Source organism: Choloepus didactylus, chromosome 15 (assembly GCF_015220235.1).
Source record: "Choloepus didactylus isolate mChoDid1 chromosome 15, mChoDid1.pri, whole genome shotgun sequence".
Taxonomy (NCBI): domain Eukaryota; kingdom Metazoa; phylum Chordata; class Mammalia; order Pilosa; family Megalonychidae; genus Choloepus; species Choloepus didactylus.
The window spans coordinates 54,983,327-55,001,931 of NC_051321.1; the positions used below are offsets into that span (position 1 = coordinate 54,983,327).

General features: G+C 35.1%; 1 protein-coding gene and 1 long non-coding RNA gene across 4 annotated transcripts in view; one reads left to right on the plus strand and one right to left on the minus strand.

Annotated features, from left to right (window-relative positions):
- The window catches only part of CISD1 (CDGSH iron sulfur domain 1), a 33,020-nt gene that overhangs the window by 10,177 nt on the left and 4,238 nt on the right, over positions 1–18,605 (plus strand). Inside the window, exons 2-3 of one of the 2 annotated variants that reach the window (XM_037804053.1) lie at positions 3,274–3,368; positions 4,898–5,103. In XM_037804053.1, the coding sequence (XP_037659981.1) occupies positions 3,329–3,368; positions 4,898–5,103 (246 nt within the window). In that variant the 5' untranslated portion in view covers positions 3,274–3,328. The remainder of the gene's footprint in view (positions 1–3,273; positions 3,369–4,897; positions 5,104–18,605) is intronic. The other variant, XM_037804054.1, reaches the window with a different exon arrangement.
- LOC119510035 lies at positions 9,059–18,172 on the minus strand. Of its 2 annotated transcripts, XR_005211806.1 has the most exons (5): positions 18,137–18,172; positions 17,586–17,715; positions 13,083–13,153; positions 11,633–11,687; positions 9,059–9,226 (listed from the first exon to the last, which is right to left on the minus strand). It is a non-coding gene; the product is annotated as an uncharacterized LOC119510035 (long non-coding RNA). The 2 variants fall into 2 exon arrangements; XR_005211805.1 differs by lacking the exon at positions 18,137–18,172 and having other exon boundaries at positions 17,586–18,113.

Here is an 18,605-nt window from a genome sequence, read left to right on the forward strand (position 1 = left end):
ATACCTATTGCTCCTAAGTCTTCAGCCATTTACAAGGATTTTTCTTCTGTTCAGCCTCATCTTAAAAAAGAAAAGAAACAAACCAAATATTTTAAAAGGTCTCCCTTAACTTCCCCTCAAATCACCTTTCTTCCTTTGCTTTACCCTCAAGTTACAAAATAGGGGTTTGTCCACCTTGATGCTTTGGTCCACTCCACACCCTAACACTGCAGTGTGCTGCAGCCAAAACTACATTTCATAAGTTCTTACTTTCTGCCTTTTATATCCTTGTGTATTCTGTTGAAACTAATTCATAATTTTCCATTTCATTTAACCTCAATATATGGAAATATAGTTTGGGTTCTGTAAATTCATTGAATCATTTAAAGTAACCACGTAAGAGTTCAATTTTGTGTAAGAAGGAATGTGGACTTCATACGAAGAATAAAGGAGATAGCTCCTCTAGGTTATAAAAAATAAATAAAGGGAAGAACTGGGGGCTATAGATAAAACAGTGGCCAGAGGTTCAAACTTATTAGAGCTAGCAATAGGTAAATGGAGGTTCACTGTACTATATCCTATATTTTTTGTATATCTGAGATGTTCCATACTAAAAAACATGTTTTAAGAAATCTCAGAGGAATTTTTTCAATTCCACACTTTTATACAATAGGTTAACATGAGACCAAAGGTATTATAAGTCTTTTGGTGTGAGAACAATGTCATTGTATGATTGACAGCTGGAATTGCAAATTAATAATCTATTAATTTCTTTTTATTCACCAAACATTGAATACCACCTGTAGGCCAGGTCTTGAGAGAAAAATATTACCAGGTATAGCCTAACAATCTCTGAAAGACCTCAGGGAAGGAGAGATTTAAACACCACTCTCCTCCCCCTCCCCTGAGATAAAAGGAACATTCTGATTCTGTGGCAGTTGACAGTGGGCAGGAGAAGGCCGTTTTTTGGCAGAGAAGGGGCTAAAGGAAAAGAAGCAGGGTGAGATTTTTAAGAAAAAGCAAAATAATCCCCAGAGTAAAGAAAAGCCTAGGAATGCGTAATAAACAAGGGCTTGGGAAGAGGTTCCTGTTTTTTCAGTCTCTGAGTAATTTTAAAAGTGAAATCCAAAGATTATACAATGGTAAACCAACAGGAGAGTTAGAAAGAGGGAATTATTTAGAAATGTTACCTTTCTCTATATTTTTTTCTTTATATTGGCTTACTTATTAATGGCATTTGTGTAGACAGCATTGTTAAGCAAAGTTCAGTAGGGTGGGATTTTGATCTATCTATAACATTAACTGTACCTTCAGAAATGTCTGTAGAAGGGGAAAGTGAAGTAAACCAGAAGGTACAAAAATAATGCTCAGGAATTTCTGGACCCCAGTTCTAAAAACAGTGTCTGAAAGGTGCCAACTGAAATGAAGTATCTTGTCAAATTGGGTCTTGGTAAAGTCCCTTGTTATCTCTGAGACTAACGAGACTAAATCCATTCTCAATAGTCATATATCCTATTCAATTGGACTGCTACTTGGGTTTCATTTGTTTACTGCCTTCTGATTTTCAGTCTTTGACATTTGAATCCATCATCATTTTTGTCTCTCTGTAGTTTTCTTTTCTTTCCTCTAGTGTTACCAGTGGCGTCCACCACAGCTTTTTGCCAGAAAATAATTGATTTAAGCATGCAGTAATGAAATGATAAAATAGCAACATTTGTCTTATTTCTGGGAACTCTTACATTTGTAAGATTAGAGAATTAGTGTTTGGAAAGAGAGAAAAAAAGAAATAGAAATTCATTTCTTGAGACTTTAGCTAGCTCTGTGATTCTTAAAAACTAAGTTGTAGTAAATACAAAGCTATTTTCCTAGCACACATAAGGTAATTTGTATGCCCCTTTCTATAGGGCAGGGTCACAGAGTATATGCTTTGTTTCCCCATGGGGCATCCACACTGAGTAATATCTAGGGTCAGCTTCCATTTCTATAGATGATGACTTTGCTGTTGTCTTTTTTCTGTATTAGTTATTGTCATTTCTTCCACCCTTAAAAAATCAGGTAAAAAAAAAAAAAAAAAGAAAAGTCACAATATGGACCATTGGTGATTTGAGAACAGAGAATAGAAGAATGTTTTCATGGCTAGGAGAGATTCTTTTAGCCTATCATGGGTTTCAGGCATAAATTCCTATAGGATTCTCTTTTTCTATCAGGAGACAATACTAGCTGAATGTGGTTGTTCTTTGGTTCTCAGACCGTTTTTTCAATATGTAGGCACCATAAGAACAAATACACTAGGAAGTACTTCATAATGTAACAAAGATTAACCAGCATTTAGGGACTTGCATTATTTTAGTCTTGAGATATTTTTCCCCTTTTAAACATAAACTAAAGATTGCAAACAACATTAAGCATATACTGTGCAAAGCCATGTTTTAGCCCATTTTGCAATAGGTACATTAGCTATTCAGAATGGCTTTCCATTAGCTAAGGAGTGGATTGCTATACTTCCTGGTATAAGGAATATCTTCTTGAGGGAGTTCCATGGTTAATAATACATCAAAAGGGAAGATCAAGAATCAAGAAATCATAGTCAAGTTACAGCCCTGCTTGGAATCACCACAAAATAATATCATGAAGCAGCACTAAAATTCCAGACATATCTTTACAAAATGTGTAGTTAATTTCCTCAAAGAGGTCAAAGGTTTGAAGCTGTCAAATGACTTACTAACTTAAGCTGTTTTCTCAGTCATACAGCACCTGGGAAGGACATAACGTTAATGTTTATTTTAAGGAATTGTTGCATGAAGGAATGGAAATGTTGTGGGAAGGAAAGTTTACATCTTTGAGCTGTAAACTACTTTGTAGAAAAAAATATTTCAGTGGTTGAAAATAGAATCCAAAGAACATGCTAATCAGAAACATTTGATAAAAACTAAATGATTAAATAAGCTAGAAGAGAAGACCAAGATAAAAGGGACTAAGTGTGAGACTGTCCCTTTCCATTAGAGTTTTATAAGATTGAGCTCTAGTTTTATGTAAAGCACTGATAGGTATTATGATTGATCACATTAGTTAAATAAGAAATTTGACTTGATAGTGCAAATAAACCATACAGTTAATTATTCATTATGCATATGTTTACGTTTGGCCTTGGAATGTGTTTCTTGTACTTATCTCTCGAGGGCTTTATTTGATAGTCTGGGAACTTATTTCAAACACTGTGAAGATCTGACTCAGGAAATGCTGGGAAGCAGTCCAGTGTGTTTATTCTGACCCCTGTTCAACTTCTTCCTGCAGCCCACTCCATGCTGGGAATAGACAACTCTTCTCAGAGGCTGAGGCTAACCAGACTATGCTGAACTTGCTTCTCTCCACCATTCCCTGGAGCTGGGGTAGTTGTTAAGTGCTTGGGTTTCTAAGGGCTCCTTGAAAAACTGCAAGAAAAGTCTGTTAGTCAAGCAAGTAATTGCTCAGAATAATGTCATTAAATTTTAAATGAAGTTTGTAGGGAATTCAGATAATGATCCACTGGTGAATAATAGAAATTTAGAATTTATTAAATGGGAATTATGGCTGTAATTTCAATAATCTTGTTAATGAAATTAGTACATTTTTATTTTGTTTTAATAATAAGAAAGTCATTTTGAAATTTAAAAAAAAAAAAACAACTTTTGAATGATGGCTTGTGGTTATATTTTATGCAGTAGTTGCTATTGAATTTTGATAAATTAAATCATCCAAAATCACTAAGGGACTTTGCTATTTAAATGAACTCTAATGAGTCTTTTTTTTTTTTTTTTAACATAATCACCTCCTTATTTTTTTGTTGTTTGGTTTGTAATCTGAATTTTTACCTTTCAGGTTTTTTTTTTTAAAGCAATAGGCACCTGCAAATTCACGTGTTACCATTAAATCAATTTATGAACACTTTTTTAAAAAAAGACTACTATGCCTTGTTTTTCCTTTTCCATCTATTCCATTTTGCTAAAGCTACTAAAATGCAAAATACCAGAAATAGATTGTCTTTTTTGATGGGGATTTATTAGTTCACATATTTACAGTTCTATGGCCACAAAAATGTCCCAATTAAGGCATCAGTAGGATGATAACTTCTCTGAAGGCCAATGGCATCTGGGGTTCCTCTGTCACAAGAGAAGGCACATGGCTGGAGTCGGCTGGGCCTCTCCCGGGGTTAGCTTCTGGTTTCCATTGCTTTCTCCAAAATGTCTCTGGGCTTCTGTCTTAGCTTCTCCCTCTTAGCTCTAATGCATCCTTGCTTGTTTCGCCCAGGGTGTTTCTCTCTAAATGTCTGAGGGTCCTCTCTTAGCTTCTCCAGGGCAAACTCTGGATTTCATCTCTTAGCATCTCTCCTGATTCTGGTTTCAATGACTGTCTCCAAAATGTCTCTAGGCAGTTTCTCTCTAAGCATCTCTCAAGGACTCCTACAAACTAATTAAGATCCACCTTGAATGGGGGGGGGGGGGGTCACATCTCCATGGAAATAATCTAATCAAAAGTTTCCACCTACAATTGGGTGGGTCACATCTCCATGCAAACAACCTAATCAAAAGATCCTACCCACAATAGGTCTGCCCCCATAAGAATAGAATAAAAGAGTCTTTTATAGGGTACATAATAGGTTCAAACCAGTACACCATCTATAAAATAATTTTTATTTCCCTTTTCTCTCATAATTCAGCTTTCCTCACTCAGTTGAAAATGCACAGTTGCCTCAGTAAGGGCTGGGGAAAGTCTTAACAAAGAACTATTACTCCAATGTGTTTTGGTCATTTTATTAACATGAACACCTTTGTCTGTTGGGACACTTAATACTCAAAAACTGGGATTTCCTGAACATCGATGTTAGATTATCAGTATATATTTTGGTTTTGATAATTACTGTTCTCTTTTTCTGCTCTAGTTGAATGGATTGCAGCAGTTACCATTGCTGCTGGAACAGCTGCAGTTGGTTATCTAGCATACAAAAGATTTTATATTAAAGATCATCGCAACAAAGCTATGGTAAACCTTCACATCCAGAAAGACAACCCCAAGGTAGTGCATGCTTTTGACATGGAGGATTTGGGAGATAAAGCTGTGTACTGCCGTTGTTGGAGGTCCAAAAAGGTAAGGAAAACAAATCCTTTACATTGTGTCATATTTAATATTATATTTCTTTCAAACTGTTATCACCAGATAATGTCAAGATATCCCCCTTTTTTTGTTTTTAATGAAAGCTTTTCTCTGTTTTCCAGTGCTCTTCTGAAATATATTTACTAAAATGTATAACCACTGTGCCATGAAATTATATCATACCCTCATAGGATTCAGGTGAATTTAACTGTATTCTTGGCCAAAGAAGAGAGAAAAATCCCTTTATTTACTTTTAGATTTTTTCTCCCAAGTGGCTCTTAGCCTCTACCATCACAGAAAAGGGAGTATGCAGCCCAAATACAGAGAGAAACAAAAGAAGTAAAATTTTTCTTTGAGCTTTTAAGGTCCTAGATTCTAGGACAAGTTTTAGAAATTTCAAAAGAAATTTTAAAAAATTATCTTGAAATTTTCTTATCTGGTAAATAAATATATTAACTCTATATCCTAAGCCATCTTAGAACTGCAGCCTCTATAGTTAAATATCTAAGAACGTAGAATGCAAAAATATATCCTATTTCCTTTTGTGAGAATTGCATTTCATCAAGTTCTATTTGGAAATGCTATTGGGGATACCTGCAGCTTTTAGACAATGATGACAGCCAGTGATCTGAAGATGGTAAAATGCTTTCCTAAGGTCATCTTGAAAGACTTCATACACTGAATGACTTCAGAATTTCTGGTGTATTTGAGAAATATGGTGAAAATACTGCACGTATTGCCACTGTTAGCAATCATATACAGTGGATTTCACTAAAAAGAACATTAAAAGGCCCAAGAAAATAAGACAATAAAAATGATGGCTCTACTTCTGAAAGCCGCTTATATTTGGGGCCTCTTCCCACAGTGGGGAGCCATTACCTCACAAATATGGAAGAAACCACATATTAACTACTGGAAAACGTAGTTACCTCCCCTCCCCACTTTTTCCTAATATGATTGATGTTGTTCAATCCAGCCATATAATGCTTAGATTCTGTCATTGTGTCCAGACACTGCTTGATGAACATATGGAATAGGCCCAATTCAACTTGTTCCTTAAGAGCGCTGTTCATTTGGAGTATGAGATTATTAATAATAACTATTTGTGGGGTTGTTAGAAATTAATCTCTCAGTAAACTTCCATAGACTAGACTTGGTTTGTTTTTTAAAAGCTGGCCTATAAAAGCTCCAAACTTTACATAGGAAGTAATGTTTCTAGAAATCATGGAATTTTTGAGTCAGAGTTTAATAGTCTTTAGTTAGTTATCTTAAATAAAATAGTTCATTTAATGTATTACTATATATACATGTATAATAAAAGTTAAATAATAAAACTGCATGTGTCATAGATGTGTATGCTAGGTGTATTACTCACAAGTGCTCTAAATTAAAGGAAGATAAAAGGGAGAGCTTACACTGCAGGCAAGAAGTTTCTGTAAAGGCATGGTGACATACATAGGAGTTAGCTGCCCCTGGAAGTATAGGTGGCATTTGAATAAACTAGCAAGTATTGGGGACTTTTTCTCAAAATCTGCTTTAAAGATCTCAAATGAACACAGCTGGGATCCGTTAAGAATCCAATCTGGTCTTTGCATCACCATACCACCCTGCTTTCCTGAATAAGTCCAAATTGAAGAGGGTCTTGGGTGCCAGCGGGAAAATTTTGTAGCTTCAGAAATGGGGGAGCTTCTTGGCAGGGGTTTCAGACATAAAGGTTGTGATACTTATACTAGGGTGCTGACTGTGGGAATGGGAAAAAAAATGAACAGATCCATAAAACATTTTGAGAGAAAGATCAACCAAATGTGATGACTGATTTGGGTGGGAAAAGAGCAGGGAGAAACTAACACTCATTGAAGGATCTAAGCATGGAGGATTAGAAGAGGGGGTTGTTATTAACAGAAATTCAGGGTGAAAAGTGGGTAATTTTTCAGGACAGTGATGGGAGTTCATTTCAGAGAGTGAATTTGAGGTGCAAAATTGGAAATGTACAGCAGACAGTCTGAAATGTGGGACTAAAAAGCTGAAACATCACAGTTGGCTATAGAGATCGGGAAAACTGCTGAAACATCACAGTTGGCGATAGAGATCAGGAAAACTGATGAGTCAAGTGTAGGAATGCAAGAGATCTTTGACACAGACAGGACTCAAGGGCTGAGTATAAAATCTTGGAGAATTTACTGCATTTTGAAAAGGACAAGAGCCAGTAAAAGAGATGGAATGGGCCAGAGGGGTTAGAGAAAACTAAGAATAGCATTGCTTCACAGTGGAAAAAGGAAAAGTTTCAAAGAAGACCTGGTAATCAATGTGGGCCTGTGCAAAGACAACCAGATGAATAAACAATTATAGTACGACTGTTGGAATAAGCAGTTAGAGGCAATTGACATTCTGCTGTCATTTCAACCAAATAATTAGGTCCTTCTTTTCTAATTATTCACATGTCCAAGTGGGTTGGCATGTGAATTACTGTAAAAGAAATGTTAGGAGTCTGAGTATATGGCAAAGTTTCAATAAATGGGCCAGTGAATGGAAAAAAAGGAATAAGGTAATTGCTTGAGTGAATTCTAAAGTTTGGTTTTCAAAGTCCAGTAAAGGATGTTTACTTTGCTTGGGTTTATCCAGAGGGAAAGGGCCCAGTAAAGGCAATATGGACTAGGAGCTCAATTATCACAGGAAGAATGACAAATCACAGACCTGTGGTTTAGACTCGATAATTCAACAAAACATTCCAAGATTATTCTTTCATCAAACAATTTGTATTTAGGGTTTCCAGATGGTTAGACTAGAGATTGCCAGTTCCCATAGGCAAGCATCGAGAGAAGAAATGCCAGACAGTCATTTTCAGTTTTCTCAGGGTCTCTTTTGTTGCTTTGGTGGTTTTTTGTTTGTTCGTTTCTGTTTGTTTGTTTGCTTGTTTGACTTATTGTTTATACTATTTAGTGATCCTCACTGCATTTAGGACTTACCAGTTCTGAGTGTTCACTGAATCTCGGGCACTTGTTATTCCTGCATCAATTAAGAGCTTACTTTGAATATTATTCTTCTGACACCTGTGGAAACTCCCTAAATGCCTGAGGTTCCTAAGGTTATCACATAGATGCCAAGTCACACACTTGCATGCCAATTCACAAAAGGCTTATAATTAATACCTTTGATTAGATGGTTATATTGAGTTTATAGTAAATAATCTTTCCTGCATGCATACCAGTCGAATTTATTATGTAACAAATTTAAATGCATTTTTACCAATTTCAAACTCGGCATTATATGTGATATAAACTTTGAGTTCTAATTTATTCTTAAGGTACATCACTAATAACCTGTCATGTGTCTCTTTAACGTTTTTTATTAGGTTTCCTTAAACTAATAAATCAGAAATAATTTACCAGTGTGCAGAAATTACTTTTCTTTATCTTGTTTGGGGTTCATTGAGTGTCTTGTATGTGCATATTCATGTCTTTTGTTAAATTTAGGAAGTTTTCAGCCATTATTTCTTTGACTATTTTCTCTGCCCCATTCCCTCTTTCTATTCCTTCTGGGACTTCCACAGTGCATATATTGGTACATTTGATGGTGTCTCACAGGTTCCTCTGACTTTATTCACTTTTTTCATTCTTTCTTTCTTCTGTTCCTCAGACTGGATTATTTCAGTTGTCTTATCTTGAAGTTCTCTGATTCTTTCTTCTGCCAGCCAGCTCAATCTACTATGGAACCCTGCTAGGGAATTTTTAATTTCTGTAACTGTGGTCTTCATAATTTTGCATCTCTCTATTGGTATTCTCTTTGTATTCATCTGTCATTTTCCTGGTTTCCCTTAGTTCTTTGTCCATGTTTTCCTTTACCTCTTTGAGCATACCCAGGACCATTTTTTTTTTTTTAAGTCTTTGTCTGGTATGTCCCAGATCTGTTCTTCCTTGTTGATGGTTTCTAATACCTTAATTTTCTCCTTTACCTGGGCATCTCTTCTTCTTTCTTTGTGTATTTTGTAATCTTTTGTTGAGTTCTGGGCGTTTTGATATTTTGATGTATTATCACTGGAATTTAGACTCTGAGGCATCTGATCCTTAAGCTTAAATCCATGTAGTGTTATGATAGAGGTTCCCTTGAATGCCAGGAGCTAACAAAAAAAAAAATTATTTATTTTTTATAAGGGGAGGAAAATACCTTTCCCAGCCTTTGCAAATTGACTTGTGCAAGAGGTGTCATTCCAAGCTTATCTATATAGTAAGTTTAGAGAATATAATAAGTTTAAAGAATAGCTGGAGGTCAAAGCATAGGGGCCACCCTGATTCCTTCTACACATGCATCTTTGGCTTGCATATATGGGCCTGGGAATTCCCCCATTTACACAGATACAAATGTCCCCTCTTCCCTAGCAAGCACTTTCCTCATGATCTTGGACACTGCGTTCCGTGTGCTGCGGCCAGTAATCCCTTGCTCAGGGCAGCATGACTTGACTGTTCTGCCACAGCATTCTGAAGGAAAGCTCTGTGAACTGCCTTCTACACAGAGGGCAAGTTTTAGGACAGTGAGTCTCCCCAGGCCACCACCAGATAGACAGGTTCAGGCATACATGCTCCCCTTATGTGCACAAGGTTACTCTGCTCCCTCTGGATCCAAGAGCAGGGATCCACACTGGGAGCACAGGCTTGCTCTGTGCCAAGCTGCTGAGTGGTACAGGAAGGGCCAGCTAAGGCACCAAGAGATCCTACTGCTTTTAAGTGACCTTTTTCTTGATTCAGTGCCCTCCCTGTTATTGTGGTCCTTTAACTGTTTTCTGGATCTTTGGGAAAGATGTTTCTCCCAGTTCTTGTTGGTTCAAAGCTTTTGTGGGAGGATTGAGCCCTGAAGTATCTCCCTCCACCATCTTTGGATTCATTCTTATCTCGTGGTTTTTACTTGCAAGAAATATCATTTTTATCATATACTATTCCTTCTTTTCCTTGCGGGATTAGCATGTTATCTGCTGTTTTAGAACTCTGGCCTATTTCATAGATTTCACAAAAGTGCTGACTATATTTCAGGTGAGAGTAGAAAGGAAATGATTAAAGCAACTATAGGGAATGATAGTATTTGAAAGAGTGGTGTCTTGAAAGGGTGAAAGGAAATGGTAGTAAGAACATAGATGTGAGAATTAGCCTTTAGAAAGAAGAAATAGTCATACTTTCAAAACAGGAAGATGAGAGAACTTTGATGTAATCGGGAAGAGTATGCAACAGTCTTGCTAGATTACCATCTCCCCACCCACTCACCCCAGGTAGTTTGCATCATTTGCTGAGTTGTATAGTGGCTGCTTAAGAGGCAGAAGAATATGAATAGAGAGAACAGAGGAATCAGACTAGGAAATAAATATAGAGGAAAGTCTTCCAGTTAGCATCAGGAGTCCAACTGAAATTGAAACGAAATGCAACTGGACATATATGTAGAATAATTTTCTTTCATTTACAACTTTGGGATTTGAGCTTCTGTCTTTTGAGTGAGCTTATTTTTGTTTTGGTGTGTTTATGTGCACGCACATGCATATACGGCTGTATTATAGAAAGTCCCCATCCTGTTAATAGTTTGGAAGTGAACTGCACCAAGTCCATATCTTTATAGAAACAATATTCTGAATGATGATTACATTCTTTGACCAATCCACATAAGGACAGTCTTATATAATCTTAATTTCTCTTTATACATTTTCCTGTTTTATCTACTGTCTTACATTTTGTTAAAGTAAATAAGCATGGTACTAAATCTCATATTGTTGTCAAAGGTAGTCTTAAATATCTCATTACTTTGGTTTCCTTTCTCCACCAAAACAAGCCTACTTCTCATAGCAGTTTATGTTATGGCCCCAACCAACTTCCTTGGGAAATATAATCAAAATTCTACAAAAAATACAAAATTTCAAAACTAAAGCTAAATTAAAAAAAAAAAAATTATTGCAGGGGAATAGATATGTCAAGGAGGAAACACAGAAACACCATAACTTGAGGTGTAAGGCCATTAAATAGAAACAAAGTCTGTTTTTAATGAAGATCCTGATAGTGTTGCTAGCTTTCCAGGTGGAAAGCAAGGATTTCTAGTGTTTTTCCTCCTAACCTTTATTCCAACCTCTCCTCCCAGCCCTCTTTTACCCAGTTTTTAGGATATTTGGGACTTGTTGTTTTATAATTTGTTTAACAAATATAACAGGATATTTTCTCAACATACAGGAAATTCAGCAAATTTGATTCACAAACCTTCTCCATAATTTGTTAATAAACAAACACTGGCACCTTACAACAAATTTTAGAATCAACTCTGAGCTATAATTAATTAGTCCTTTTAGTTTTAAGGATTGATACTACATGCATGAACTGAATTAGATATACACTTTGGTTGTGTTTTGTTTTTTTTATTTCAGCTCTTTGCTTTACAATTGAACAAATTTCAGAATTTTAAGTGAAAGATTAATGAAATTCTCGTGTTTTCATCACATTATTATTTAATACAAAAGCTATTATACTTTATAAGTTGTTTGAAAGTGTATATTTACCATACAGTTTCTCGTTCTCCTGCATGGAAGAGTTAAAAATAAAACAAGCCACTTCCTGAAAAACATAAATATTGTTAGGTAAATTACCAGTAACTGTGACTGATTCACTTAATACAGTATTGAGAACCATGAATTTTAATAAATATATTCCATTAACACATAAAATGTGTTCTTCAGAAATTGCTAATTCTATCTTGAATTACCCATTTTGGCCCTTTGTTGAAAAAAGTGTTTCAATCTTTTCATTAACTTAAAATGAGAAATCACTACTGAATAAATATCGTAAGAATACCTAATCTTGACTTCAACTTTGAGAGATGATGCTGACTTAAGTCAATATCTAGAGTGAAGTGATACAGGCAGTACTATTAAAAGATACGTGTCTTTGAACCAAATTATTTTTAATACCTAGTTTACATTTTAAAGGCATACAAATTCCATATAATTTAAAAGGAAAACGTTTATTAACGAATAACCATGATCTCTACTTACTACTTTTGAAAGAAATTTTTATTCATATGTTTTTAAGAATATGGAAAAATAGGCTAATTTAAGTTTTTAAGCAGAATCAGATTATTTTAAAAATTACCTTCTCATTTTAGATATATGGCTTTGGTTCTAAACATTTTATAAGATTTTCTTTGTATAGTTCTCTTCTTGATTCTTAAGTATGAAGGAAAACTTTGAGAGAATGTATTAGTTTTGCTAATATTTTCAGCATGAGATTAAAAAAGAAATGTTTTGGTAAATTACTTGAGGCTTTTTTATTTAGAAATATTTCATTTTTCAGAAATATATTTTATAACTTGTGTGGATTAAACTGTTCAATGAAATGTTTTGTGTTTGCTGTTTATAAAAATGGAGTCTTTTACAATGTAAACTTTTCACTGTAAAATCATCTGTTTATTAAACATATGCCACTTTGAAATGCTATTCTTTGCTGTGGAATACATTTTGGTTTGATTTTTATAGCTTCTTTCCTCTTCTGTGCCAAGAAAAACTGAAAACTTGGGTTCATGTTTTTGCTCTAAAGATTTGTTTTTAATATGAATGTACTATGTGCTACATCTTACCAACTTAAAAAAAGAAATAATGTAAGCTTTACATAACATTAACGTTTACATAGCCATCTACCCCAGGATAGAATTGATACCCAGAAATATAGGATATGTTGAATTATATACAGACAGTAAAATTATTTGAATTTAATTGTGGTAAGATATATGTAAAAATCACTTTAACCATTTTAAGTGGACAATTCTTTGACATTAAGTACATTGACAATACTGTGTAAGTTTCACCATCTTGTCATCATCCCAAACCCAAATTCATACTTACTTAACATTAACTTCCTTTTGCCCTTCCCCACCCCAGTAATCTCTATTCTACTTTCTTTCTCTATGAAGTTGCTTATTCTAAGTATTTCATATAAGAGAAATCATACACTAACCTTTTTTACTATGCTATTCATCCAGACTGCAATCCCAAAGTTTTAATTTATCCATCTCCATTCACCCACCGCTGTTAAAATGAAAGAAAAAAAAAAATGAATTTAGCAAATAAGCGAGGAAAGCATTACTATGTGAGTTGTCTCTTGTCTGCTTAAAGGGCATCCCATCTCTCCAGTCCACCACATTGGAAACCTGACAGGTATCCTAGATTATTCTTTTCCTCATTCCTGCATTCAATTAGCCATTACCTTTTCTTTCACATTAATTAATTCTTCTCTTCCATATCCTTCTTGCTAAATCCTAGTTTAAGATCCTATAAACTAATCCCTACATTGTGGCAGTAGCTTCTTAACTGGTCTGTCAGGCTTTTGTAACCCCTCTGCACTAATCCATATTCCACAACACCAGATGAGCAATTTTCCAAAAACATAAAGATGATCATTATACTCCTTTGACTAAATTCTGTCTGTGACTTCCTGTTTTCCAAAGAATTCCATCATCCTTATAAAGCCATGAACATGCTTATTGATGTGGCTCCATTTACCATTCCAACCTCCTTCACTCATTCATTCATTGAACAAATACATTTTGAGCACTACCCTGTGCTAGGTGCTGTTCTAGGTTCTGGGGATATAGAGGTGACATTGTTAGGCTTACATTTTAGTATAGGAGAGAGGAGATAAATAAAAAATAAATTCATGGTATTATTAGAGTGTTGATAGATGTTAGAGGGCAGGCTTAAAGCACGGTAATTTTTAAGGAAAAACTGGTGCTTTTTTTCTTTTTTAAACTAAGTTGGTGGTGAAAGATCTCTATGGAGTGGTGATAATTGAACTGAAATCTGAATGAACTAAGGGAGAGAGGCTTGTGAATGCAGGAAAAAGATACAACAGCTCTTCTCTTAGTTTAAACAACTTTTGCCACCACAGCAGTTACAAAAATAATACAAACTCCGTTCAGACAATTCCAACAAACTCCTACCCTCCCAAATACCCATGTCCACCAATTTTAACATTTTGCCACATTTGCTGTATCATTCAGTCTATCCAGTGAATCAATCATCTATCTGTTTATGAATCCATTTTCTGAACACTTGAGTATTCATCATTCTCCTTGAACACTTTAATACTAACATGTACACTTCTATGAACAAGCATATTCACTTCTGTATCCACTTTAAGTGCAGTTAATAAGTTTGAGAAGTTTAACACTGATATAGACCTTACAGTCTATATTCCAATTTTTTCACATCCTAGTAACGTCTCTTTGAGACTTCTCTCCTCCCTTGTTAGATCCTGTCAAGAATTATGTATTGCCTTTGCCATTGTCTCTTTAGTAGACCTTTTTTATTGTGGGAACATATATAGAACATAAAATTTCCCATCTCAGCCACTTACAAGCATACCATTGAGTGGGTTTAATCAATTCACTGTGTTATGGTGCGCTCACCACCTTCCATTACTAAAACTTGATTCCCATCTCCCCAGAAACCTTACACCCATTTTGTATTAACTCCCCAAGTCCCCTACCCTCAGCCCCAGGTAACCTGCACTGCTGTTTCTGTCTCTATGAGCTTGCTATCCTTGCATGTTTTCCTTATAGTTACTGTGGGGCTATAATTTAACATCCTAAATCCATAACAATGTTGTTTGCTCTGATGCCAACTTAATTTCAGTAATATACACAAACAATGTTCCTATATCCCTTTGTCCCCCCACCTTTATGTAGTTCTTGTCACAAATTACATGTTTATACATTATGAGTTCAAAACCACTGATTCTCATTACATTTTGTGCATTTGCCTTTTAGATCCTGTAAGAAGTAAAAAGTGGAGTTACAAACCAAAAATACAATAATACTGGCATTTATATTTATCCCTGTCATTTCCATTGCCAGAGATATTTATTTTTTCTTGTGGCTTCACTCTATCATCTATTTCCTTCCTTTCTTCTTGCAGCATTCTCTGTAGCATCTCTTATAGGGCTGGTCTAGTGGTAACAAAATCCCTTAACTTTTTTTTAAAGCAGTTTTATTGAGATATATTCAGATATCGTACAATCCATCCAGAGTGTACAATGAGTGGTTCACCGTGTCATCACATAGTTGTTCATTCATTACCACAGTTTTAGAACATTTCCATTACTCAAAAAAAAAAAAAAAAAAAAATCCCATACCCCTTATCACCCACTATTGTTGACCCTTGGCTTTGGTATGCCACATTTGTTACTGTTGTTGAAAGAATATTAAAACATTATTGTTAACTGTAGTCCGTAGTTTGCAATAGGTGCAGTTTTCCCCATATACCACTCTATTACTAACTCCTTGTAGTAGTGACATATATTTGTTCTAGTCCACGAAAGATCATTTTTATAATCAAACTGTTAATCACCATCATCATCCATTACAGGGTTCACTGTGTTATATAATTCCATGTTTTATCCTCTAGATTTCCTTCTAGTGATATACTTGACTCTAAACCTACCTTTTCAACCACAGTCACATACATAATTCAGTGCTGTTAATTACACACACCATATTGTACTATCATCACCTCTACCCATTTTCAAGCATTTAAATTCAACCTAGTTAAAAAGTCTACACACATTAAGCATCCACTTCCCATTCGCTACCCTCATTCTATTTTCTGATAATGATATTATAGATTTTAACTCTATAAATTATAATTAGCTCATGTTAGTAAGATCATACAATATTTGCCCTTTTGTGTCTGACTTATTTCACTCAACATAATGTCCTCAAGGTTCATCCATATTGCACAAGCATTAGGATTTCATTCCTTCTTACTGCTGAATAGTATTCTATTGTGTGTGTGTGTGTATATATATATATATACCCCATTTTGTTTATCCGTTCATCGATTGATGGACATTTGAGTTGTTTCCATCTTTTGGCGGTAGAGAATAGTGCTGCTATGAACACTGGTGTTCAAATGTCTGTTTGCATCCCCGCTTTCAGTTCTTTTGAGTATATACCTATAATGGGATTGCTGGATTATGTGGCAGTTCTATACTTAGCTTCCTGAGGAACCACCAAACTGCCTTCCAAAGTGGCTACACCATTCTACATTCCTACCAGCAGTGACTAAGTATTCTATTTCTCCACTTCCTCTCCAACACTTATAGTTTTCTGGGTTTTTTCTTTTTTTTTTTTTTGGGTACGGCTATTCTAGTAGGTATGAAATGATATCTCACTGTGGTTTTGATTTGCATTTCCCTGATAGCTCCTGGTGTTGTGCATCTTTTCTTGTGTTTTTTAGCCATTTGTATTTCTTCTTTGGAAAAATGTCTATTCGAGTCTTCTGCCCATTTTTGGTTTATCCTTTTATTGTTGAGTTGTAGGATATCTTTATATATTCTGGATATTAAATCCTTATTGGATATGTGGTTTCCTAATATTTTCTCCCATTGAGTAGGCTGCCTCTTTACTTTTTGACAAAGTCCTTTCTTTGATGGACAAAAATATACAGTTTTGATGAGGTCCCACTTACCTTTTTCTTTTGTTGCTTGTGGTTTGGGTGTAGAGTCTAAGAAACCACTGCCTACCACCAGATATTGGAAGATGCTTCCCTACATTTTCTTCTAGGAGTTTTTTTGGTCCTGTCTCTTATGGTTAGGTCTTTGATCCATTTTGAGTTAATTTTTATATAAGATGAGAGATAGGGTTCTTTCATTCTGTTGGATATGGATATCCAGTTCTCCCAGCATCATTTGTGGAAAAGACTGTTCTGTCCCAGTTGAGGGGACTTGACTACCTTGTCAAAAATCAATTAACCGTAAAAGCACAGGTCTATTTCTGAACTCTCAGTTCAGTTCCATTGATCAATATGTCTGTCTTTATGCCAATACTGTGCTGTTTTGACCACTGTAGCTTTGTAAACTGCTTTGAAGTCAGCTAACATTAAACTTAACTTTTGTTTATCTGGGAATGTCCTAATCTCTCCCTCGTTTTTTGAAAGGCAGTTTGGCAAGATATAGAATTCTTGGTTGGCATATTTTTTATATCAGCACTTTAAATTTGTCATCCCACTGCCTTCTTGCCACAATGATTTACAATGAGAAATCAGAATTAATCTTGTTGAGGCTCCCTTGTATGTGACATGTTGCCTCTCTCTTGTGGTTTCCAGAATTCTCTGTCTTTGCATTCAGCAGTTTATTTATAATATGCCACGACATGGGTCTCTGAGTTTATCCTATTTTGAGTTCATTGAACATCTTGGGTTTTGTATAATCATGTCTTTCATTAAATTTGGGAAATTTTCAGCCATTATTTCTTTGAATATTCTCTCTACTTCATTCTCTGTTTCTTCTTCTTCTGCGACTCCCACATTCATATATCAGTACACTTGATGGTGCCTCACAGGTTCCTCAGCCTTGTTTACTTGTCTTTATTCTTTCTTCCTCTGCACTTCAGATTAGATGATTTTAATTGTCTTATCTTGAAGTTCTCTGATTCTTTCTTCTGCCAGCTCAATCTGTGCTTACCCCATTATTGCAGTCTTTTAACTGTCTTCTGGTCTTCTGAGAAAGATGTTCTGCTAGTTGTTGCTGTTTGTTCAAAGCTTCTGCAGGGGGATAGAGCCCTGAAGTATCTCACTGGACCATCTTCATCAGGCTGGGGATCAACCAAATTTTATTTTAATATTAGGATAGAGACTTGTGGTTATCAAAGTTTAGGATTATACCATCATTGCCTAGTCTACAAAACAGTGAAAATCTAGCTTCTAGTTGTATTGAAGACATCAAGAATAAAACAGGACAGTCTAGCTAAAATTTAACATGAAACAGAAATAAAAGGTACAAATGTAGAAAGAAAGAAACTAACTTATTAAAAATTGGACTTTTAAGTATGAAATCCAAAGGAGTCTGCTGGATACATACCTGAGTCTCACGGTTATTGTTTAACAGTAGGGAGGAAAAACTTGCAAAAATCATTTATATATATACATATATATATAGTTAGATTAATCAGACTTGGAAACATATTAATTATAACAACCATAAAAATATATAAAATAAGGCAGAAATAATCTTACCAGAATACACGTGAGACCTGAAGAACAAAATGCCAAGAGAAATAAAAGAGGATTTGACAAAAAAAAAAATTCTGCAGTTTATCTGGAAGGAGAAACAGGTAAAGTTTAATAAAGGTAAATAAACAGAAAAGTTTTCAGAAACAAGAATAATGAAGGAAAACTAGCCCTACCAAATATTGAAACATTTTTAACCAAGTTATTATCCCCATATTGAAGACAGATTGATATAATAAGGTAGAACCTATAGCTAGACTTTTTAGGTGAAGAATTTTTTAGGATACAATTATGAATAAAGATATAACAATTTATGAAGCAACAGCTTCTATTAATATTGAAGCAACAGGATCTTAGAAACAGCGTTTTGCAATGTGCACTCCATAAAATGCTATGAGAGTGGATGCCAAACTTGTTTCCTTAGTCTAATCAGCTTGAAAAATTCTGGGTTAAAATAGTGCTGTTTATAGCAGAA